General features: G+C 42.7%; 5 protein-coding genes across 6 annotated transcripts; 3 read left to right on the top strand and 2 right to left on the bottom strand.

Moving 5' to 3' along the window:
• Positions 1–429: 429 nt before the first annotated feature.
• Positions 430–1,254, top strand: LOC135944430 (larval cuticle protein A2B-like). The gene is made up of 2 exons (XM_065491365.1): positions 430–590; positions 648–1,254. Exons 1-2 carry the CDS (start codon positions 579–581, stop codon positions 1,143–1,145), a joined length of 510 nt encoding a protein of 169 aa, XP_065347437.1. The 5' UTR covers positions 430–578; the 3' UTR covers positions 1,146–1,254.
• Positions 1,255–6,992: 5,738 nt separating this feature from the next.
• LOC135944414 (cuticle protein 21-like) lies at positions 6,993–8,156 on the top strand. Its single transcript, XM_065491339.1, has 3 exons — positions 6,993–7,232; positions 7,325–7,545; positions 7,601–8,156. The coding sequence occupies exons 1-3, from the start codon at positions 7,008–7,010 to the stop codon at positions 7,995–7,997; spliced, it is 843 nt and encodes a 280-aa protein (XP_065347411.1). The 5' UTR covers positions 6,993–7,007; the 3' UTR covers positions 7,998–8,156.
• Positions 8,157–9,908: 1,752 nt separating this feature from the next.
• Positions 9,909–10,998, top strand: LOC135944422 (cuticle protein 21-like). Its single transcript, XM_065491352.1, has 2 exons — positions 9,909–10,048; positions 10,114–10,998. The coding sequence occupies exons 1-2, from the start codon at positions 10,034–10,036 to the stop codon at positions 10,840–10,842; spliced, it is 744 nt and encodes a 247-aa protein (XP_065347424.1). The 5' UTR covers positions 9,909–10,033; the 3' UTR covers positions 10,843–10,998.
• A 1,546-nt stretch (positions 10,999–12,544) lies between these two features.
• Positions 12,545–16,815, bottom strand: LOC135934099 (lipid transferase CIDEB-like). The gene is made up of 4 exons (XM_065475619.1): positions 16,692–16,815; positions 15,632–15,804; positions 13,727–13,877; positions 12,545–13,528 (listed from the first exon to the last, which is right to left on the bottom strand). The coding sequence occupies exons 2-4, from the start codon at positions 15,738–15,740 to the stop codon at positions 13,324–13,326; spliced, it is 465 nt and encodes a 154-aa protein (XP_065331691.1). The 5' UTR covers positions 15,741–15,804; positions 16,692–16,815; the 3' UTR covers positions 12,545–13,323.
• A 665-nt stretch (positions 16,816–17,480) lies between these two features.
• Set2 (SET domain containing 2) lies at positions 17,481–23,909 on the bottom strand. Of its 2 annotated transcripts, none has more exons than XM_065475616.1 (21): positions 23,699–23,909; positions 23,066–23,637; positions 22,861–23,007; positions 22,389–22,541; positions 22,148–22,335; positions 21,990–22,097; positions 21,809–21,937; positions 21,515–21,716; positions 21,369–21,466; positions 21,131–21,308; positions 20,846–21,073; positions 20,696–20,793; positions 20,052–20,341; positions 19,869–20,000; positions 19,631–19,817; positions 19,312–19,547; positions 18,859–19,162; positions 18,281–18,440; positions 18,053–18,221; positions 17,837–17,994; positions 17,481–17,718 (listed from the first exon to the last, which is right to left on the bottom strand). In XM_065475616.1, exons 1-21 carry the CDS (start codon positions 23,781–23,783, stop codon positions 17,530–17,532), a joined length of 4,011 nt encoding a protein of 1,336 aa, XP_065331688.1. In that variant the 5' UTR covers positions 23,784–23,909; the 3' UTR covers positions 17,481–17,529. The 2 variants fall into 2 exon arrangements, with proteins under 2 accessions (XP_065331688.1, XP_065331689.1); XM_065475617.1 differs by having other exon boundaries at positions 19,869–19,997; positions 23,699–23,908.
• Positions 23,910–24,209: the final 300 nt, after the last annotated feature.

The raw sequence follows: 24,209 nt of genomic DNA, 5'->3' as shown, positions 1-24,209 counted from the left end.
TTTCAGTTTTTCCTTTGATGTCTGATTATTTATAAAAAAACTCGATTTTGGGAAATATTCACGGTGAGTGTATTTCTGACACATGACAAGTTGCAATTAATTGCACGTGATGTGATACTTGATGCGTCGAAAAACGAATTGCAGCACGTGACAGAAAATTGACGATACAAACTAAGTGAGCACGCGACTCGCTGGCAGCTCGACCGCTTTTGGACATACATAGTGTAAAAAAGAAAAGGGGCGAGAGTGTGGGGCAAGCAGTTCCGCTTAAGGATCGAAGTGATTTAATCAGCCATGCACTGGGCAGACCAATTTGCCAAGGATGTGTCAGGCGCAAGAAGGCTTGGGAGATGCGCCACGGCGCGGTGAGAGTTTTCGCTCGCTACGTGTGTGAGAGTTCCAAGTGCGTGCGGCTGCATTTTTAATGAAGATTTCGCCGCTTCTGGTGACCAGTAATAAAAAATTCATGCCGGCACCGATTTCCGTCTCGCGCACTTGCGGGGGTAGTCGCCTATAAGAAGCCTCATGCCAGCGGCAATGTCACACTTGCTTACAGCAATCAATCCAACAGAAGCACAATGGCTCTCAGAGTAAGTGCCCAGTGGCCGGCGTCCTCATCCAAAATCTAAACTCGAATTTCTTTCCAGCTGGTCGCATTCCTCGCGTTGGTGGCAGCTTCCCGTGCCGGTGTTCCATTCGGTTACGCAGCTGCCCCCGCGCCCGTCGCAGTGGCCCCCGCGCTCGCCCCGGTCGACGCCGTGCCCCAGTACTCGTTTGGGTACTCGGTGAGCGACGCCCTGACCGGTGACAACAAGCTGCAGCACGAGACCCGCCACGGAGACATCGTGCAGGGCGCCTACTCCCTCGTTGAGCCCGACGGCACCGTGCGCACCGTCAACTACATCGCCGACCCCATCAACGGATTCAACGCCCACGTCAGCAGGCAGCCCGCCGTGGTCAAGGCCGCCGTGCCCGCTGTGCCCGCAGCCCCCGTGCTGCCCGCTCCACTCGTGAGGGCTCCGCTGGCCGCCCCTGCCCCCGTGTTCGCCGGCCCTGCCGTTGCTCCCGCTGTGGCTCCTGCTCCGTTCGCTCCGTACGCTGCGTACCCAGGATATGGCGCGCCAGTCGCCAGGTTCATTGGTTGATTGATTGCCATTTTTTGTTACTAACAGTAGACGTAGGTTTTTGTTTTTATAATTTATGCGCACAATGTGATCAAATAAGTGGAAAATAAATTGGATTTTATATAATAAACCCCTGCCTTATTTTGCCCGCAACATTCAAAAAGTCAATAACTTATAACGATAAAAGAAAAAATTAAATAAAAACAACAAAAATCAGGCTGCAAGCAGCAACAAAATATCTATTTGGATCGGCAATTTCTACATTTTAACAGAAAACCAAACTGCTTGCTATTCTTTCAATTTGATTTGGAATGTAAAAAATTTTAAAATGAAAATTGAAACTCAATGATTAATTCAACCCTTTCTTTCCAACCGTCTGATATGAAGGTTTCGATGGTTCCAGAACAATTGAGAAATATTTTCGATTTACGCTGCATCATTCGTCTCATAATTAGAGATACGTAGACACCACACTCTTTTTCATTCAAATTTGCTTGAGTTGGCTTAAGTGGTTTGAATTTCTACAGAAAATATTTTTAACAAGGACCAGCAATTTACTTTTTCTGCTTGCTCTCTCGTGTCCGTGTTTAGTTATTTTTTAATTAAGACATAAACTTTTATGTTGCGCAGGATGAATTACCAACCCATTAGGATATTTTTAGAAATTACCTGAAAAGATGCAGAAAATAAACTCTTAATTGTAGACTGTATAAAGCCAAGAATATTAAATTGCAACAAGAGAGCTAAATAATAACGTTAAGCGTTTCTGAATAATATGTGGAACTGCCCCAGAGTGCATTTCTGTGTTGGAACAGGGTATAAAGATGCTTACTCGAGATAAATTTTACCGGTTAGAAACAAAGCTTGTGCAAGTTTAGTTGAACGTCGAAGATTTCAATGACAGCAACAGCTCACAAGCGCAATACCAGTCAATTTACTAAAGAAACTACGCGTTGTCTGTATTTTCATGTCAAAAGTTTCATATTTTCCACAATTTCAATGAAACAGCAAGTATGCAGTTCAAATTTATTTAAATTGCAGGCTATTTTAAAAATGAGTTCTAAAAAATTAAACGTACTCAGTTTTGCACGCATAATTGCGTTTAATAAATTATTCATTCATTCAATTAAAAAAAGAGATATAAATAATGAAATTTGGAGACGAAAACTTCTAATCAGTTGAAAGTTGAGTGTGGACCAGAATAAATGCATTTTTAAAGAAAATAAAGCCTACGTGAGAGGCAATAATCAAAGGTTAGATCGGCCGTCATTTTTTGCACTAATTCCTGAGAAATTCTGTAAGGTCAACTATAGCTGAAAAGAGGCCCTTTTCCTCGGCTTTGTTCACGGTTAAGGTCAGCCGCGGCTAATGGATAGAGTTGCAAAAGAGTGGCCAGCAGCAATTCGCTGCGGTTGAAATTGCCTGTGCGCGCGGCGGTATTTTTCTATTGTAATTTCTCCCACTCGACGTGTGTCTGTCTGCAGGTCTCGTTTGCAGCAATTTCAAGTGTAGCTCACGCAAATTAGTCGGCGGCCAACGATTTCCCCCTTTCATCGAGAGTCGAAGGGCCACTTTTGTTTGGCGAGCGTTACAGTTTTCTCAGCGGCAGCAGCTGCAGTTACGTCACACCAGTTTCAGACAATGAAAGCTGTCCCATGCTCCGGAATCCAGGCCAGCGCGCTTGTACTTAGTGAGTGAGTGAATACATTCTCACTCGCGGCAATAGCCACACCACCAAGTTCATGAATTAATGTTACGCCGCCGCCGCCGCATGAAATGCACTTCAGAAGGGCCACACACCAGTAATAATTATCGGCTTCTCGTGCAGGCTGTGGCATAACACGCTGCAGATCACGCACCGCTCTCGCCCGCCGCGCCTCATCGTCCACTCTGGTTAATTCTATTTCAGGAAAATCTTTCCTGCCTTTAACTGTGCTCTAAGAATTGGGTTAAGGTCAAATTGATTTAAGCCATTTCCGAGAAAACTGGATCCGATAGCACGGACTACCTAATGGAAATCGTGATTAATTTTAATAAAAGAAGGAAACCGCTCACAAAACACACACTGTCGAGTAGATTGAAAATTTCACTCGATGAGAGCATTTCTTAGGATATTAATTTTTTAATTAGCAATATTTTTTTTGTAATATTATGTGATAGCGTTGTTAATAGCATATTCTCATGAAAACGGTGAGAAAAATAAAATCTCAAAATATTTGGAAGTAGCCAAATTGTAAAATTTAATTTTTCTTCTTATTCAATTCCTTCATTCCTTTGAATAGGTTTTCTCTTTTCTCTAATCTTTGTAACAGTAAAAGGTTGGATGCCAGTACATGAGAATAAGATTCTTAAGGGTAGCTCAAGTATTTGGAAATTCTCAACATATTCACACAAATTGTGGAAAGACATATAGCAATCAAACATCAGAATTTCTATAAAATTCTTTAAAAGACGCCGATTTAATTATAAAGACGTTTCAACCAAATGATAACTTCAGGGGTTTGTCAATACAATTACACATTCATACTTAACAAATAGGAATATTGGTTCGACATGAACGATAATCTTCTCTCTGAGTCTTGTACGAAACGTTACAGATCAGTCAATACAAAACGTCAGATTTCCAATTCGTTCCAATAGTCGTCCTAATCGGGCGTACTAGACAGCCAGTTGGCCAGGTTTCCTTTACAAACAAATATTCGTGCAAACATCAAAATACAATTCAAAGAAACAGTGGCACAACATAAATTATTTCTAAAGTATCACAATACTTACAAAAATTTCAACTTGATTGATAATCAATTCAATGGTCTATATCCGCAATTCAATGCGAAACCGTTCACGTGGTCTTGGCCCATCTTGGCCAAGCCACCCTAGGCGGACGAGTCGTGCTGTGTTCAGCCAGCTACACTCTCCTTATGCCAAGCTGAGCATAAAGCCCTTGCTGGTTTACAAAAATCTCACAAATTCACAAATCGAGACATACAATTATTTCTCAATTGCTCAGATAGATGGCAGAAACAAATCAACTAAACGAGTATCCAAATACTCGTTACATCTTCATAAATCTTTCAAAGTATTTTTGACTTGGGATCGTGGAGATTGGAAACGGTTAATCTGGATATTCCTGGAACAATTTCATTTTTTGAAAGAAAATAATTTTGCCCAAGATTATCAAGTCGTAATATTATCTTACACATAAAAGAGGCTCGATTCAACTGTCCACTTGCCGGAGCCAACAGAGCACAACGCTGTCGTTTACTGTTTTCATCTTATTTAAAAATTGGCAGCCAACGACGCTGAAAGAAAGCCGTATTCAAATTTTCCCACGTACGCCGATCGGCTGTAAAAATGAAAAGCTTATGCAACGTGCACCTAAATCTTCTAGTTCTTGTTAAGCAACTGATGAATAATAAATCGGGCGTTCATTCGTCCCACAAAGCAATTAAGCGGCGAGCCATAGCGGGGCTAATTGCAATAATTAGTGATACACTTTCGGCGGTGCGAGACGCGACGAGCATCTGGAAAAGGTGTTGTCCCGGCGCGTGCGAGTGAGGCGGCGGAAAAAGACGACCTTGACCCCGATCGTGGCGAAAAGAGGACCGCCACAGATAACTGCCGGTCGGCCAGCCGGCCGTCCAGCGTCGTGGCCTCGCTCGGATTTCGGCAAAATAGGCTGTAAGCGGCGGGAGAGGCAAGGCGAGGTAAAGGCACCTCACGTGCGCGCGCGTCCACGCCCTCCGAGGGCCCAAGGCACTCGAAATTATGTGAGCGCCGCACCTTCGGGCTTTCTACCCACCACTTGCAATTATCTCGATTAATTCTGGCGCTTTTACGTTCGCGTACGGTGCTGTGTGTACAAATAATTGCGCACTTATATCCCTTGTTTTATAATGCATAACCACGCGAAATATTATACGTTCCTAGAAATTGGCATTGTAATCAATGGGGAAATTGATTCAGAATTGTGTCCGACGAACAAATTTGCAGCTAATACGCTATTTAGGACAATTGCGTTTTTGTTGCAACATGTGCTGTGCTCTCAACATTTTCATACGCCTTTTTCCTCACGTAGTCATCCAGTTAACGAGAAATGGTTAAAGTTTTGACAGTTTGATGATTTAAACGAAAATCTAAACAGTTTAAGACTATATGTTGTACTAATTGACCCTTAAATTCGAGTGACAAATGGGTTAAATTACAGTAATTTGAAAACTCAATAAAAAATATTTCCTCTCGTTGCCCAAAGATGGCAAAAGCAAGGGTCCGCCTGCCTCACTTGGAGAAACTATTCTATAAAAGTGATTTATTGAAAATAAACGCTAATTTATTCGTTAGACTTTTATTGCCTCTACTCGTCGAAGTGTTAAATTAAATCTTTTTTATAGCTCATAAATTCACCCAAAAACTTTTACACTTGGACTTGATTAGCCAAAATATTATTGTTGATTCACACCTAATTAAATCATAGAAATCATGACGAGGAATTGAATTACAAAATAGATGGATCAAATTTAGAATAAAATTAAAAATATGTCTGAATTTCTATAAAATTTCCCTGGAAAAAATTATCCGCAAATCTTAGAAAGTGAATCGTTCATTACAGTTCATTTGAATAAAACAGGTGCACGACTAACAATACAACGCGAAAAGATGAAGCAGGTGCAATTGTTTGTATATTAATGATCCATTCATAAATCAATTAGGCCCCCAGAATGCGGCGCGTCTGCGTTATGCAATATTTTGCTTTCTCGCGAATGAATGCCACGCTGCCGGTACGCGGCATCCGCCGCCACGGCACACTGTTGTGGCTCTCACGTCGCGTCCTGGAAACGACGCATCATAAAGATCGAAGACTTTTAGCGCTGTTGGCCCATTGTAAAAAAAGGTTTACTGCCATGGCCTGCTATAAGAACGCAAGGTCGTTGCAAAAAGAAGTTATCATTACGTTATCAAAACGCATGCTTATGGTTATTAGCGCAATTTTAAAAATTTGAACACATTTTCTCAAAATTACAATCCTTTGAAAATAAAATAAAATTACCATTTGGCATTTTAAACATCAAGTTTAATAACTACTGGTATTACATTTCAAAAAGAACAGATCAAAATCAGGTTTCAGATGTGACCTGCTCTCCTGAACTGTCCAGCGTCACCATAGATGAATGTCAACAGTTTTAAATCTATAATAAAACACGAAAAACATGTTAGCCTGTCAAGCCATCAATAATTCCATCATTCACGTTATGAAATGAAGCCGATTACTGGCGCGATTGAAGCCCAACTCGATGTTGGCGAGCCATTAAATACAAACGGCAGCATTAATAATAGGCTGTGCTACACACACTAAATGCCATCTTGTTAATCCAAATGGAAAAGATAACAAGTTATTCGCTTTTTCGCTTAGCGGTTCGCCTTGACATTTGCATTAATTGTATCGATGCATGGACCCGTATGCTAAATATGAATATCAGCATTCGCGAGCAATACATTCACGCCCATTCAGATTTCCCGAACAGTAAAAGTAAACTGAGTAAATCAAAAGAATCGTTTTTTTAGGCCATCGCGCAATTTTCGAGCAAAACCCGAGTGTTTGTTTTTCTCTGGTGCGATTCGTTCAATGTTGTGAACGCATCAAGGTGCATGCGGTTTTGTTAGTTCGCACGAAATATTGCATATTTTGCATGCTCGTCTCGGCCGAAGCATTTTTCGATTGGACGAGGATTATTGAGCGGAGAACACCCTGACGAGATGCTATCGAGCTTCACGGCCACTCCACCTGTTGCAATATAACACGAAATTAAGCGCACCTTGAAAAGATGTTGTTGTTTTGCCGCCGCCGTGTTACATTGGTCTAGGGAATCAAAATGTGTCCTAGAAATAATGAGAACGCATTTTATTGCGACGGCAAATCTCTGCAGTGAGGCGAAGGAAAGTTACCGGCCGCCCAGCAGCCAGCTCCGCGAGGAGGTGGTTAAATTCTCTTCGCGTCTAGAGAAGGGTTCCGCCAAGCAGGAGGGGTTCTCATCTGCTGCGGCCGAGTATAAAAGGCGATTGGAGCTTTTGCTAACCACAGTCAACCTCAACTACTCAAAAATGGCATTCAAGGTACAACAGCAGCTAAGCCTGCAATGCGAGATTTCCAGTCTCGCAGTCTTTCAGCCCTGTGCAGTTTTTCTCATTCGATTTTTGCGATTCAGTTCGTCGCCTTCGCCGCCTTCGTGGCCGTTGCTCGTGCCGGAGTCCTCCAGCCCGCCCTGACCACCTACGCCGCCGCCCCCGCCTACTCGGCGTACGCTGCCCCTGCTCTGCACGCCGCTCCCCTGGCCTATGCCGCCCCCGTCGCCAAGGCTGTCGTTGCCGCCCCCGCCCTCGCCAAGGTCGCCGTGCCCGCTGAATACGACGCCAACCCTCACTACAGGTGAAACAATCTCAACTTAAAGAGAATTGCGTATTGTAAACCTAGTTTTCTTCAGCTACGCTTACTCCGTGTCCGACGCTCTGACCGGAGACAACAAGCAGCAGCAGGAGACCCGCGACGGTGACGTCGTCCAGGGCTCTTACTCCCTCATCGAGGCTGACGGCACCCGCCGCACCGTCGACTACACCGCCGACCCCGTCAACGGATTCAACGCCGTCGTGCACAAGGAGGCCGCCGTCGCCAAGGCTGTTGTCGCCGCCCCCGCCATCGCTAAGGTCGCCGCTCCCCTGGCTTATGCCGCCCCCGTCGCCCACGCCGCTTATGCCGCCCCCGTCGCCCACGCCGCCTATGCTGCCCCCATCGCCCACGCTGCCTACGCCGCCCCCATCGCCCACGCCACCTATGCCGCCCCCATCGCCCACGCTACCTATGGCAAGGCTCTGCTCGGTTAAGCAGTTGCTCAACCAATCAAGCTGCACCCTCTAAGTCCTTCCTGTAAAGAAGAAACCTGTTTAATTTATTTGTCTTCACCATGTTGCATTTGTTCTCATTATTTTGTGATGTGATATCAAACGCACTCTCATAAAATAAATCAAATATCTTTTCAATGACATCTGATTTTTAAATACCGAGATCTCCCGAAAATTTGGTAGCTTAAAATACCTTTGACACTTTCTCCAAAAAGAGTGGTTCCACAAATGATCTTCCTGCTACATTTAAATGCAAATCAGTTCAAGGGAACTCATATTTTTACTTTTATTTTAACTAAACTGGCCTTACGACTAATGCAATGCTAGAGGCACTGACCCATGATTTTTCTTTCTAATTTAAATAGGGAAATGAACCTTAATTAAAGATCTGCGCCTTCCAGGGCATAATTGACACATTGTTATTAAAGGAGTTCTGAGAATAGTTTGTATGCAAAGAAAATTAAAATTAAAGATTAAAAATATTTTGTAACTGAAATTTGATCGAAACAGCGACGAGCAGAGAAGCTCGCATAAAATATGCAGCGGGCTAATTTAGATTAACTTGTGTTGGCACTGACCTAATTCAGCGAAGCTCGTTGTAAAAACCTGTTTATCAAATAAATAGAAGCTTTCATCAAAACAAATATAGGAAGTGTTTTGATTAAGTTTATGACCGCCAAATTTTTTATTGGACTACTTATCTGGAATTAGATATAAGCATTTTTATGCTACAGCCACAGTCAGGACCAAGTATGCGCCCAAAAACATCCCGGTCCTTTTTTTAAAGGAACCGACGTGGCCCCCGCTAGTTTATTTTTTTTGTTACAATTTTTCCCTAAATTATATGAAGCTCAAAATATTCTACGACACAGTTACGTCTTTGCCAACTTGCCATTGCTTCAAATAAACAATTAATTGTCACACGGCAATGAGAGTCAAACATAGGCATAGCCCTCAGTCGACCCCCAAACATTGCTCAGATTCTCACATTAGTGTACACAGTGCATGCGCACCCTATTAATGCTGCGGAGAATAAATGATTTTTTTTCGTTTGACCATGAAAATTTGGGATCAGCTCACGTCTTGCAAGGTTTTTCCGCCAGCATATTTGTACTCTTACCTCATGCTTTCTCTGTGTAATACAGAGTACAAACAAAGGAATGCGCGTTTTCTTTAAGCTAGAGGCTATCTGAAAGCTAACATCAAGAATATTTGTCTCCAAATAACTAAGTCCAAGGTACACCAATACGCGCTGACGAAAAGAATCCTATTATCTTTATTACTATCATTATTCCATTATTTGAATATGTAAATTTGGAACCTAATCACTTTCCATTCTTTTTTTAATTTTTCTGTCAAAAATTAACTAAAAAGCTGATATCTTATCTAATAAAGATCTCTAAAAATAATTTAGAGTTTCAATAAAGCTGAAATAAATGTAAATCTCTGGTTATAAATGATCTGCTCAGCATGCATGTAGCGCAAGAACACTCATTTGCCCAATTACAAAATAGAGCTAAAACTGCACTCGCTTATTATATTGCTAGCTGCTGTGGTATATGCTAATTTACTTCCATTTATGAATGAATGAATCATATAGCGTGGACGCAAGGAAATTGAAAATTAATTGCAGATCAGTTTCGTCGGCAGTGCACGGCACGCCGATGTTTCGACACGAATTTTGTTCATAATTCCATTTACATTGAGCGCTTATTAAAAGTGTCTCGCGGCTCTGATTGCGTTCTTCCTCATGGCTCTAGCCCAACGCAAACAACGCAAACAATGCCCCATCCACACCTCGGGCACTTTCTAGCCACTTGGCTCATCCTCTCGAAAAGAACATGCGTTGGTCTGCATCTCAATTATGCTTGCATTATTCCGCCTCCACCGTGATGGACAGTGTGATGTCACAAAGGTATCGTCCCTGCCCGCGTTCCCCCGGGTATAAAACGTCCGCTGCCCCCAGGGCATAGTATCAGTTGCTGCTCAAGCACGCAAGGATCCACATTTCCAATACAATGGCCCGCATCAGCGTAAGTCGAGTTCTACCACAGCCGTAAAGGACGATTTCAAAGTCAATTGTTCGGTTTGTTCGCAGGCCCTTCTCGCCGTTTTCGGCACCCTGATCGCCAGCATCTCCACCGCCGCAGCTCTACCACTGGTCGCCGCCGCCGCCCCTGTGGCCTACAACGCCGCTCCCCTGGTGGCGAGGGCCGCCTTTCCCTACGCTGCCGCCTACTCTGCCGCTCCCGTTGCCTACTCCCCCTACGCCTACCCCGCCCCCGCGCTCGCTGCCTACGCCGCTCCTGGTGTGGCTCCTTTGGCATACTCCGCTCCCGCTGTGGCAGCTGCTGCTCCCGTCGTGGCCAAGGCTGCCGTCACCACCCCCTTCGCTTACTCTGCCGCCCCCGTCGCCTACTCTTCTCCTGTAGTGGCCGCCGCGCCCGCCCCCGTCGCCTACTCTGCGCCCGTCGTCGCGGCTCCCGCCGCCCCCGTCGTCGCCGCCAAGGCTGTCGCTCCCGTTGCCTACAGCGCTCCCGTCGTGGCCGCCCGCACCGAGGACGTCGACGCCAACCCCCAGTACACCTTCGCCTACTCCGTGCAGGACGGCATCACTGGCGACTCCAAGGCCCAGGAGGAATCCCGCGATGGTGACGTCGTGCGCGGCTCCTACTCGCTGATCGAGCCCGACGGTGTCCGCCGCACCGTCAGCTACTACGCCGACTCCATCAACGGCTTCAACGCCGTCGTGCAGCGTGACGTGCCCGTCGTGGCCGCCGCCGCCCCCGTCGCCGTCACCCCCGCCAAGGTCGTTGCCGCCGTCTGAGCCGATCCGCACTTCACCCCTAACCGCCATCCTCACCCTTCTCTACAATCCGAAGTTCCCGCGCCCAGCGTAATGTGGTAGAGGGCCCGTCCCTTTGATCTGCGATTTGTTTTGTTTTTGTGTACCTTTTAATTTCTAATAAAATGCTTGAACGAACTTCCCTGCCTCTTTGATTTCTCAACTGACGAGCACACGCGTGACGAAATTAATAGCACAAACCGCCCGGCCGGACCCATCAGTTGGCAAACCAGATCAATTCAGTTAGAAAGAGAAAGTTTGCAAGTTGAGTGCAGGAACATATTCATATCAATATTTATCGCGCCGGCTGGCACTGGCACACGCGACTTGCATGGGATGCGTAAGCGTGCGAGTGTCACACCGGTGCAGAAATTTATATAGAGGTCGGCCGTCGTGCTCGCGGTCACCCATTCCGAGCACGCTAACGGTCGCGGCGCGGAGAAAGTGATCGCGGGCGAGCGATATATAACAAAAAATTGGAGCTCATCTCCAATTAGGCGCAAAACGGCGGCGCGGCCATAAATTGGGTTGCAAACGGCCTTATTACATCACCCCCGCAACCACTTTCGCTGTCAGCGCCGCCTACCACTACCTGTATTTAATTCTGCTTCCTTCTTACTCAAGTCTTTGCTCCGAGGGATCGAACGATTTCATTAAAAAAGCTCCGGCTACCGGGTGATATAGCAAAACAAAATTTAATTGGCGGACAGAGTTTCACCTCTGCGAGTAAATAATTGGCGTGATAAACGAGCAGCGAAATTAATCACACATTTCCTCTGCGTGGTAAAAACGTTTGCCGCACCGCGTGTAATTTGAGAGCAAATAAATAATACCTCGGCGAGAGTTAGGGGCGCGGCTGCAAATGGGGCTTGTGCTTGCACGTTTCGTTATTTGTTCTGCAGTAGATGTATATATAAATGTACGCTCTCGATTGAGCAATAAACTATTTAGATTGTCACTGACCAATTCTCTTTCTTTGCAGCGAAAGGTAGCTTCGTTATTTAAGCTGAATGTGGGCATAACTCTTCGCAATTGAGCAATTCCAGTTATTGATAACGCAGGGTCGTGCGTGGAGAACAAGTATCGTAATTTTGGTTTGAATTATGGCAATGTTTGCGCTACTGTTCTTGCCATTGGCTAATCTCTGTGCTTCCTCAGTTTAAAGTATTTTTTTTAATCGTATCGTCTAGCACAAGTTATGCTCTTCTTTCGTTGAATCGATTTAAATTTCTGCCTATACTGCATATGTGATCAAAAAGCAGAGCGTATGAGTGTTTTTGTGAAAGCTGAATGCTAAAATACGTGCATAAATTACCATCCGATGAATAAGAAATTTGCTACCAGGTGGGATTTGCACATTGGGAAATATCACAGCGTTAATTTTATCCGATTTCATTTTTATTTTTCCTTTAAATAAGTCACATCATTGGAGTACATGAATTTAATGCAATGATCGGTAGGGAATTTGATATTGTTAATGAATTAGAAAAAAATTGCATTTTTATTTAAACGAAATAATTATTTTAACGATATTTAAAGCAACAGAAGATTTACAGACAGTTTATAATCACGATGCTAAACCGTCGACAATTCGTAAAATTTTTAACACCATTCAAATTTAACATCATTGGCCAAAATTGCGTTTTTGATTGTAAGTGTCCGAGAACGAGAAACATATTTACTCCCACTTTCTGAAGTCTCTCTTTTGGAACAGCTAATCCCATCTCTTAAAACAGACAGTAAATAGAATTTCACACTAGGAAGGGTTTCAAATATTTTTTGTATTAAGCTATTTTAATAGATCTCGTACAACTATGGGATTCACATACTGTACAAGGCAGATATTTTAGCGTGAATTTTGAAATCTCATTTGGCTTCTCAGACATGATAGAGTAAAAATCTGCCACCGCCTATTCCATCTGGAAAATGCTAAAATATTGTTGATGCGGGAAGTATTCTAAAATTTTGTCGCGAACACCCCAATACACTATTCCCTTTTTTCTGTACACCGACTCAGTCAGAGCTGAGAGACATCTCGTTTTTTGTTGCGGATAAAATGGTATTCTATGGCCGCTCTCTGTTGGTTGCAGCTGTACAGAAGCTACTTTAGTGAGCATTTTTCTGTTTGCGTGTGTCAATGTGTGTGTATTTTTTGTAAAACTCGATATAAACGCTGGGTATATTATTCTATTCAGTTATACATACAGCATGTTGTGGTTGTTTTGTTAAAAGAGACGCGATAAAAAACGTTTGCTCGCCGCGTGCACTTCGGCGGTAGTAGGTATATCGACTCTAATTTAATCTCATTATTTCCGTTCGCTCCGTCTGCTCTCGTGAGACCCTTTTGCGCCTGTTGTGCCGGTGGTGTGTGAAATGTGTAAAAAATTGCGCTCGAGTGTACGTGTGCGAGTGTGGGTGTGCTGATTTCGTTTTTATCACATGAGAGGGGTGCAAAGTGCAATTTTAGTTGACGGCCTCGCGCTGTTGAGCTGCGTTTTGCACGGGCGCGCTTGAGCGGCACGAGTCGCGCACCACCTCCAAGAACAATTTGTCGGGCACTATGTCATTGAAGAAGTCGGGGTCCATGTTGCCGAGGATTTCGACGTCGTCCATAAAGATGCTGCTGCGCTCGCAAACGCCCCTCTCCTTGTCCATCACCAGTTGGTACCTACGCCGCATCCGAGGTTTTAGAAAATGCAAAAATTTCCATCACCAACGATTAATTAGAAATTTTTATTTCGCTCTCTAAATATAGAGACTATAGTTATTCTATATCGCTTTCTATTTAAGTCCTGCATTAGATCACATTAGAGAAAATATGTATATTGCGCGCGCGTGCGTGCGTGCGTGTGAAATCGTCAATTACTTAGCCGAGAAGGGCATCCAACGGTCGCCCTCTTCCAGAGCCATCAGCGGTGTGTCCTTTTCCAGCATATTGAAGTACTCCTCCTCGTCTACCTCGGTGCCATCTTGCTCCAGACACACGCGAGCCACCGGCATGCCTAGCGCCTCCGAAGCTGAAATCAAGTAACGCACTTGCCAGACTTGCCAAATTTCCAAATGAAGCTGTTTATTTTCTTGAGAAATTCGATTGACAAGATGACAAGCATTTGAAAGGTATCACACGTGATAGCTTAACTTGGGAATTTTATTCGATCCAATTTTCCCTGCAGATGGTAATGAGTGCCAAAAGTTATGTTTCTTTACGAATCATTGAAATATTTTCCCTGCCAAGCCGCCAAAATTCTTGGTCTGGTAAAAATTTAAACCTTAAAATCAAGGTTTCTGACTTATGACCCATTTTCTATTCTCAAAAGATTTTTAAGTAACTTGAAAAATAATTCATCTCACCTATTGAGACGGATAACGACTATTTTAGCTGGAAATGTGACCATAGTCAAGTCTAAAAAAATGTAACATTTTCTGCTGAAAAAAAAAACACTAAAACTCCTAAGTTTCATGATAGTTTTAATTTAGTCTAATTTGTATTTACCCAATAAAATGTTACCAACGGCTCTTCACAGTGTGGTAAATACAAGAGAGTACAAATTTTACTCTTGCGACCGGCCATCCTTTTAACAAATCCCCGCAGAGCAGCCGATTGTAAAATTTTGTTACGTTTTTTGACACTTTGTTTCATTTTCTATTTGCTGACCCATTCATAAATGTTTTTAAAATCGAGTATGGAAACAATAATATAGTGTTGCTGAAATTCTGTATTTTTACAACACGTGTGTTCCAGTGAAGAATCCCATATGATATAGCACCCGCACTACGGAAGTGTACAGCGGCACAGCATGCTTTTCTATGCAAGGCGCTAAAGTGGCAAAATGCCAGAGAACTTCTTCCTAGGTTGCACAGGAGCGGCTATTGAGAGAAAGTGAATTTTCGTGAAATTTTTATCCTCATTGGACAGCAGGAAGACGACAATGTGCAGCTTTGACCGACTTCTCAGTTATGTGTAATAATTGAACTGCCCAGTGAACTAGAGCGAACGAGATCAAGGCAATGGGGTGAGCTTCCCTCAACGAATGGGGTTAGCACCCGTCAGCTCGCATCTCGCTTGGCTGCATAACACGTGCAGCGAAAGGAGGGAAAGAGGACACGTATAAAGAATTCAAAAGCAGGAAAAGTATAAAATATAGTGATAAAATTCTGGCTGAGGTAGAAGAGTAGTGTTGCAATATTCTGCAAAAACTACGTCGTTTTCTTCAGATATGTTGCAACGTCAATATCTTTTCTACTCTTTCTATTTCTCCAGGCATAGAAAAAATAATAATAAAATAGAGCTATACTTCTTATAGCTTCGGCTTCAAGATTGAAATATTTTAAGATCAATTTTTTGCATTTTAACATTGTAAAAATCCTGCTGTTTAAAAAATAATATAGGAATATATAAAAATGAACTTGTCCTTGGAAATTGTTATCTTTTGCACGAATTGCCAAGACGAAAAAAGCTAAATTCAAATCAATTTTGGCAACGTTCTCGTCCACCATAAATCTAGAGAGCTTCTATTCAATTAGTTGGCTGTTATATATTGCCTTTACAAAAGAACGCAGCATCCCTCTTTTACTGATAAAACCTCCATTGCTGTTGCACGGAACGAGGACAGCGAGCGCAATTCCCAAGTGCGTTTATCATCCCTCTCACGCGTACTATAGTCGGCCGCACCCCGCACATTGACCGTGCTAGCAATATTCCGCAGAAGTGGGTCAGTACCCTTCTCCCCCAGATCGGATCGCGCGCGTGAGTGTGTCGTGGCCTGGTTACCTCTAATGATCAGGTCGTTGAGCGAGGTGGCTGCGATGTTTTCCGACCTCTGCCTGGCGCAGTCCCAAACCTTGAATTCCACCAAGGGCTGGCCAGCGTCGTCGCTCATTTTCACCACTTAAGTGCAGCTGCTGCCAGTCGAGAGAGAAAAGGAGAAATGCAGACAGCGAGCCCTGCCAAAAGAAAGACACAAAAAACGAGAGTTGCAAATGAGTCCCTTACATTTTTTTTATATCTGGGCGAAATAAAGAAACGAAGCAAAAATTCGCATGGTTGATTATAGAGAATGGATTGTTAGCTTAAAATGATATTTTTTGTTTTGTTTTTGAAAACAGTATTTGACATCTGATTCAATTAAAAACACGAATGTTATTTTTAAAGGGGACGAAATGTATTTTTTTTTTGAAAATTTTCCACCTATGAAAACGGTGCTGGGTGCGGAAAAAATTCAACGACTTATGGTGCTAATTTACTATAGCCGTTATTGTTTGAAAGATAAATATCTTCACTTTTCAAGCTTGTTGTATATACTATCGCCAATCTATGAATTTGAAAAAATGCATATAACTCATCCTTTGACTATGCATCAGAAAACTAATCATTAATAAGATTTCCATTTGCATTTTAAATATTTACAATGCCTAACTTTTTAATTATTTTTGAGTGCAAGGAGAGCGTTCAGAAAGGTCAAATTTAGTCTTAGTTAGAGATAAATCAATTTGCGCTGGCCGTGACAGACAGAACGCGAGAGCGGAGAGAAGCAGGGCGAAAAGAGAGAAAGTGCAGGAAGGCAAGTTCATCGATCCTCATCCCTTATTCGCTCTCGCTTGTCTGCCAGGCAAAAACTGCCCCTGTCTGGCTCTGCGATTCGGCACGAAAACAGAACCGAAAATCAAACAACGAGAATGTGCCTCCTATCAACTTGAAGCACTCTTCAATGTTACGTCAAAATCGAAAGTGAAAAACTTTTTGGTGGCACCCATGTTCACCCCTTAGGCCGTGACTGCGCATCATAGAAGATTTAGCAATTTTAGGAAACCTAGGGTATGAAGAAACTCACCCTGAGTGGTGGTGAAATTTGGCCTTAGAGGGGTTGTGGTGCTCGCTCGCTCGGATGGCCTGAAAGTGATGCTGCGTGCTCCAGTTTGCCACCCCCGGCGCCTCCTCTACAAATAAGGACACGGAGCCTGCGCGTTGTCGCCCTTTCATCTCCCTTCAACCCCGAAAAACACCATGCGTGCTGTGAGACTATCTCATCCCTTCGCTCCCTCTCTACACCTCCCTTCACGACGAGGGAGGTCAGCCTGTTTGCGTCACACCACCGCCGCTTTTTTCCCTTTTATTCTGCGTGCGGGCCAAATGCGCGCACGAAGATGTACTGTCTCAAATGAACTACAAAAAATATGGCATAACAATTTTTCCTGACGTGCAGATGATGTTTTAATGTACATACACACCGAGATCAATACACATGTTGTGCGCGTCATGCGTAACATGTTCCAACTACCAGCGAAAAGAAGAGTGCGCAACAATTATCCCATTCAAATTGGATTTGCAGAAATCTCAGAAGTGTTTCATCCTGGTTTAAAGATATCTAAATTTGCGTGAAACATAAATGTGTCCATTTAATGATTGGCTCTTGGCACGTTCAACGCATTTAGTTCAATCTTGGATCTCGCGACCCACGAAATGAGCTCAAACAGTATTGCGCCGTGGCAGCAGTTGCCAACAGCAACAAAATAATGTTTAGCTTAGAGTATGGTGTCCCTTATTTGAGATTGACTACTGAAATAAACTTTACACATCTAGAGGAGGGTAGAAAACTAATTGTTCAATTAAAATAAATGTATTTCAATTATATATTTTTATAATCAAATCACTCCTTGGATTTCATCTTTTTATTCTGGATCGCCCGACGCCTCTTTTTTCTCACGTTCACGTTCCTCCTTCCTGCAGTATACTTCCCCAAATTTGGCCATGTACTTTTTTATGTATTCTCGAGCTTTGTGTTTAACACTCTCGTTGCAAGATAGGTCGCTAACTTTCCGGCAATGCTTCAGTTCCTTGAGCATCACAAAGTTGGTCAACTGAAAAAATAGATCATGATTTTTTTTAAATTTAACTTAGTTCCATTGGAAATTGAACGTTAAAAATCAAGCAGTGTCTTTTATATGCATAAAGATTTCAGTAATCTTATGGACTCACCTTTCGAGCTAAATATTTGAAGTCTTCACTTGATGTTATTCTTCCCTGTTGGCACTCTGGCCTGTGGAAAGGATTGAGGGTGGAAACAACCGTGGTGGCCATTTTAGCGAGAAAATCTTCTTTGATTTTCTTCTCAGTCTCTACGTCTATGTCCCCACCTGCAAAAATTCATAAATTTGTAATATTTATTTAAAAATTATTGAATTATAACATTACCAGTGTTTTTAATTTTGATGGTGCGTTGCTTTTCTCTGGTCTTGTCTTTGTGGCGGTGTTGCATGTGCTGTTTTCTCATTGCCGCCTGCTTCTCCAGTCGCAACTGCTCTTTGGCTTTCCGGATGCGAGCTTTTGTGCTCTCAGTGGGAATGTCTTCTTCACGTCTTGGCTGTTTGAATTTTGATATATAAATTAATAGGGATAAATCATTCCAGATTTAATAATTACACTTATTATGATGAGCTCCTTTATCAAACCCTCCCTTCTTCTTGGCTCCTTTGACTCAACTTCTTCCGGTTTTTTAGTGTCTTCACTTGGATCTTTCACTTTTGACTCTTCTTCGCCAGGAGCACTCGGCTCCATCTCAGCTTCTTCAAGTTCCTGCGGCCTACAAAAATAGTGATTAAAGTTTAAGTTAAGAATTAACCCTCACCTGTCGTTCAACTAAAGACCTTGTTATTGTTCTTGTCCCACCTTTGTAAACTGTATCATTAAAAATCTAACTTTATTGTGGGTTAACAGGCTAAGATCTTTGCATGAAGTGCTTCAGCAAATACAATGCCTGGCAAGGTATTTGGACCACAATAATAGAAAATCGAGAACAAAATAGTCAGGTTGATAAATTTTGACAGTGTTTTTTCATACCAAAAGTCACGATTTTAATTTTTTCTTGTTCAGGAAAATTACTTTAAATGAATTAATTAGATGATATTTATATTTAAGCATCCACATGCCATGGTGGGGTAAAGAAGCCCTCAGGTCTTAACAATCACAAAAATTGGTCTGAAAAAATCAATTCCACTCACTCATCCTCTGACTCCTCCTCTTCGGAACTCTCCGACTCTTCAGATTCAGCGCTGCTTGTGAGTTCACTGCTGCTGCTTGAGTCATCCGAGGAAGTGATGCTACCAGCCGAGGGGAACGGAGGCGGTTGCCATTGTGGTACGCGTCGTCTGATATGGAAGAAGTAAGGCTGACCTATGTCGTCGTAGGCTGCTTTCCAGCGAGGCGGCAGTGGCGGTATTGGAATGTGCGTCACTTGCTGCCACACAGACGGATCCAGCACGGGTTGCTGCAGCTCTGGAGGCTCTGCCGCTGGTTTGGTTAAAACTTAAAGACACAAACACTTTCTGTCACAACTTTAAAATTATTTGAAATAATGATTCTCCTTATTAGGGTTTGTTCAAACACATTTTTACGTAAAAGCAAACAAAATAGCAGTTGAATTTTTTGAAGAATAGAAGATAATTATTTCTTACTTGCAGGGGCATGAACGACGTGCCACTGATTGGTGGTGGGGTCGAAAAAGCAGGGAACACCGTTGCCATCCATCTGTATGTGTGGCTGCTGTTGCTGCTGCTCCATCATGCGTATCTGCTGGCGCCGCTCAGCCTCCCGTTCCATCCACATTTGCTGCTGCTTTTCGCGCTCCTCCTGTTCCACGCGCTGGGCAAAAAGCTGACGTCTCTCAAACTTGCTCATTCCACTAGTGGACCTGTAATTTGAACAAAACATCAGCATGCGCAGAAAAATGTCCTTTTTGATGTTTTAACAGGGTGAAATGTAGTAAATTCACACCTATCTTCGTTTCTATCCATGCGGGGCTTTCTTAAGTCTTCTTTCACGTCTCTTCTTTTAAAGTTGGAACTGAAGTTGGAAACAATCAAACTGGCTCCACGGTATCTTTCTTGACGTGCCCGATCACTGCTTTCTGCGTACTCGGCTTTGTAGCCACGGTTTTCTAAACTCTTTTGGTAATTCCTCTCTACGAAAAAAAATTCAAGCACAAATTCAACCAAGTCATTTCTTAACATACCAGCTTCTCTCTCATGCTCCTTCATCTGTTCCTTCTTTACTTTACGTGGTATTTTAAAAACTTCAGGCAGAGTTTTCCACATTTCTAGCAGGGCCTTTGCTATCTTATTTTCAGCAGCGCGGCGCTCAGCTACTGTGGAAAATCCAGATCAGTGAATTGTAAATTGAATACCGACCATTTTACCTTTCAGTGCGGCAGCTTCTTTTGACGCATCTTCGTCTTCAGGCGTCTTTGATGCTTCTTCAACAGTTTCCTCAGGCTTTGCAACATTAGCTTCATCGTCAACTGTGACAACTTTCTCCGCTGGGGCACCTTCTTTCACTTCTCCTGCTTCCTCACCTTTAACGACACTTTCTTCCATCACAATATCTTCTGCCGGCTCATTCTTGACAGTGACGGTCTCTTCTTCTGCAAGCACAGGTGCACTTGCCTTTTTTTCTGGATCTTCTTTAGTAGAATCAGTTTCAATGGGCCTGGATTTTAAAATTTTCCAGTTAGCTGATGAATATTTCTCAAATTTAAACTAGGCAAAACGCGAAATTTTCCGTAAGTTTAATTGATGGTGTTTTGTTAAAATGCATTGATATACAAAAAAATAAATGTTATTTCTTAAGAACTAGGCAAATTTCAACTCTCTATTCCTAATTCTTGGTTTTAATTCCTTAACTTTGAGAAAAATGCTCAAATGTAACTGTCAAAAGCATAAGAAAATGAAGGAAACAATAACAGTTTCACAGCGGATAAAAAATATATAGATTTTGAGATTTCATATACCAATTAAATTTTTCAAGCCTGAAAACAAATTTATCTATTACGCTTTGTAATACCTGCTTTCCTCCTCCCACTTTACAATGATGCCAAACACTTTAGTATCTTGTAAAACCGTAATGTTGGAAATTGGCAGTCGATCTAGGGTATTCATGATCTGCAAAGCAAGACTGTAAAAAAACTCTTCTTGTTTACTCTTATAAATTCACCTCTAGGCGTATCTCATTACGTTCATCCACCATCCAACTCCACATGAGTCGAAGGCCATGGTAGTCGAGGAAGAGTCGCCGGCAAGGCGTTTCTGCATTCTGCAGCAGTTCCAGAAGCCGCTTTCGCTTTTCTTGGTCATCCACCCTCACCATCAACCTGCTGAAGGTCAGAGTTGACTGCTTATTCTTCAATCCACCATTGCACAGTTTCTTGACTTCATTCTCCAACTGAAATAAGATAATATCAGTTTGCTTGTATTGTGTGTTCAATTGTGTTAATAATACGTCCTGATCCTCCAACAATTCCTGGACAATGTAGAACTTGGGCTTTGGTTTGGATTTTTTGTCCTTTTTATCAGCGGTCTTAGTCCCCTTTTTGGCGACGGTTTCCTCCTTGTCAGGATCTCCACCTATCCAACCTCGACAATTTTCTGCCTCGCAATAACAACGCTGAGCCTCTTTGCTGTGAAATGAATTTTTAAATTGAATATGATACCATATCTTTTTTCTTATTCTAACTTACCCATAACGTTGCAGTTGATAGTCAAAGGTGATTTCTTCTCCAGCTGCAATATTTTTTATTGCAAAAAACCCAATGCGAAGTTCCCCATTGACAGTCCACTGAAAAAGTCAAGTTTAGATGAAGTTGCATATTGTTAGATCACAAACCTTTTGTGTTTCAGCATTTGGGTCGCAGCTATGATTGATAAAACGGGAATTGTTGCCTTTAACGGTAGCATCAATAATTGCATCGGATTTCAAGGCCATAAAATAGTAATGACGATTTTTGTCATTGGCATAGTCCTCAGCTCTGTTTTGAAACTCATATGGATCCAAAACCTCTCCAACATATTCTGACAAGAAAGCCCCGCTGCGAATAGAAATTCAGTTAGTTGTGTTTTTTAAGTTCTAGTCACTTGGAGCAAGCTAATGCAATGTATTAAAATGCGAATTTGTGCTTACTCTTCAATGTCAGCCATCGCCTGAAGTCCAAATCCCTTCTTTTCTGTTCTTATCACCTCAATAGGCGAGTACTCCATTTTCTGGAACCTCTTGTTAGAACATTTGTCTCCCAGTGGACAGCGGGGGCCACTATTAGTCAGTTTGATACATTACAAATTCTAATTATTTCTCTACTAGTCACCATTCAATCATGAGCATTCGATTTAGGCAGTCCTCCCCACATCCCATTTCATCGTCATCGACAGGTTCACACTCGCAAATCATACGCTTTGTTTCTTTGTTAGTTGTTCTGAAAATTAAATTTATCTAAATTTTCTCGTAAAAAGTTAGTGCATCTACCTTTGAGTGAGGTAAAGGTTTTTATCAATTTTCTTGAAATTCTTCAGCCTCTCCTCGTCAGCTGAGAGAGGTTGTGAGATCTTGGGAGTAGCAGGGACGCTGGCAGTTGTGCCACCTTGAGATGACGATTTAGATTGGTTGTTCGAGCCCATTTCAAGTTCGCTTGACCTCCGCCATCGAGATTTAACCTGAGCACAATTTAGAATGCTTAAAATACTTGAGAGCTATGGAAGATACAAACCTTCACTGGTTTGATGGAAGTAGATGGATTTGAAGGTGTGGAAAAGTCAGATTCTGACTGTTCTTTGCCCTGGCCATTTGCGTCAACATCTTTATCTTTTGACTCTTTATCCTCCTTTGAGTCTTTTGTTGGCTTAGTCTTCACATTTGATTCCTAGTTCGTTGATCATCAAATGATTTCAATATAATCTCATATTATGAAGACAATATAACTAGAGGTCTCAGCCTCGAGATTTAAGGCGGTGGCTGACCATTTTCACCGGCGGCTGGCGCAGCCGACAATATTTTAACATGAAGTTTGATAGTGCTTAACGGCCCAAAGGATCGGAATACATTTTTTCTCCTGCACTTTTTATTTTTGACCCCTTTTCAACGGCGGCTGGTGGCTGGCCATGTGACACAAAATTTGTCGGCTGGCACGGCGCAGCGCGGCTAGCTGAGAACTCTAATTAAAACACAAATTAATGCTCTACCAGTATCACTTTGATGCGAGAACTTCTTCGACGCACGCTTGACGTGCTTTCATCTGTCTGAACAAGAGTTGCACTTTCATTATTTGCATTATTGGCCTCTGCTGTAGATTTGAGCTCTTCTTTTTCCTTCTCCATTGGCTCTTCATCCTAGAATATTGAAAAAATCCTTCAATTTTATTTAAATGAGAGATGACGAGATTCTAACCTTCATTTCAATAACAATATTTTCCATGATGTCCTCCTTGACTTGTACCAGCGGTTCAATACTCAGGTTTTGAAGCCTCTGAATTTCCCCCTCTAAAGGTTGCTGCTGTTCTTTCGGTTCCTCCTCAGAAGATACTTCTTCTGTGGTGACTTCTTCAGTAGTGACTTCTTCAGTGGTGGCTACCTCAGTGGTAGCTACCTCAGTAGTGGCTACCTCAATGTCTGCTGACACAACAATCGGCGGTTCATCGACCTCCATAGCCACCAGTTCTTCCACCTTGACCTCTTCAACAGGGGCTGGCGCTTCTTCTGACTTGATGGCAAACTCGCTCGGCTGCTCGCCAGAAGAGCTGGACGGCGAGGAACTGTGCAGAATGCGGAACTTGCCGAATTTCTTACTGCCGGCAGTGACTGCAACGGCACCAGACTCATCTGTGGTGCCTGCTGCAGGCTGTTCAGGCAAAGGAGCTTCCTGCGACTGGTCATCGGCAGTCGATGATGCTGACTGTTGGCTCTCCTCCTTCGAATCTGACTCTGGTTCCGCTGCGACCACTGGATATTTCCTGGGCCGTCCTGAAATTTGGAGTTTGGTTCATAGAAATTGGAATTAAATACAGAATAAGAACAAAATCACCGCGTCCTCGGGGCTTGTTTTCCTCAGAATTATTAGGAGCTTTCGGCGCAGCGGTCCGACCAACTGCTTTTTTCTTCCTTCCCATCTTGATTAAAGAAGGTACAAAAATTAATAGGTTTGCGAATAATTATTTTTTATATCAACATGGGAAGGTGGACCTTCCTGATGTGAGCCAAGCGTGTGCTCCAGACCCAGACACAACAAAATAAAGACTAAAGAGGGGACGTAAGACAAGGAGCCGTGCAGAATATATAATAAAAATTCATTACCACAAAAAACTTCCTTAAAATAATATTAACTAACTATCTATTTTAAAGATTAAACTCAGAAAAATGGGAAACTGTAGATAAATTTGAAGATAGAAGCGATTTAAAGTTTAGTACTTGCTGTACTTTTTTACTCTTTTGCAATTATGTACATACATATACACTATGCACGCTTTGCAAACTACTAGCAATGGAAATGGCATAAATTGCAACAATCAGGCTGACGGGAGTGACGATGATTTCTA

This window comes from Cloeon dipterum, chromosome 1 (assembly GCF_949628265.1).
Source record: "Cloeon dipterum chromosome 1, ieCloDipt1.1, whole genome shotgun sequence".
NCBI lineage: Eukaryota > Metazoa > Arthropoda > Insecta > Ephemeroptera > Baetidae > Cloeon > Cloeon dipterum.
Note: the sequence above shows the minus strand (reverse complement) of the source record. Positions and strands in the feature narration are given on the sequence as shown.

Excerpts from the sequence above, each read along its gene's own strand:
- LOC135944414 (XM_065491339.1), top strand. The coding sequence starts at position 7,008 with ATGAGAACGCATTTTATTGCGACGGCAAATCTCTGCAGTGAGGCGAAG. Across the intron at positions 7,233-7,324 it reads ACTCAAAAATGGCATTCAAG|TTCGTCGCCTTCGCCGCCTT; the intron begins GTACAACAGCAG and ends TTTGCGATTCAG. Across the intron at positions 7,546-7,600 it reads GACGCCAACCCTCACTACAG|CTACGCTTACTCCGTGTCCG; the intron begins GTGAAACAATCT and ends AGTTTTCTTCAG.
- Set2 (XM_065475616.1), bottom strand. The coding sequence starts at position 23,783 with ATGGGAAGGAAGAAAAAAGCAGTTGGTCGGACCGCTGCGCCGAAAGCT. Across the intron at positions 20,794-20,845 it reads GTAATGAGATACGCCTAGAG|ATCATGAATACCCTAGATCG; the intron begins GTGAATTTATAA and ends CTTGCTTTGCAG. Across the intron at positions 19,818-19,868 it reads GGAGCATGAGAGAGAAGCTG|AGAGGAATTACCAAAAGAGT; the intron begins GTATGTTAAGAA and ends TTTTTTTCGTAG.
- LOC135934099 (XM_065475619.1), bottom strand. The coding sequence starts at position 15,740 with ATGAGCGACGACGCTGGCCAGCCCTTGGTGGAATTCAAGGTTTGGGAC. Across the intron at positions 13,878-15,631 it reads CAACGACCTGATCATTAGAG|CTTCGGAGGCGCTAGGCATG; the intron begins GTAACCAGGCCA and ends ACTTGATTTCAG. Across the intron at positions 13,529-13,726 it reads TGGATGCCCTTCTCGGCTAA|GTACCAACTGGTGATGGACA; the intron begins GTAATTGACGAT and ends GATGCGGCGTAG.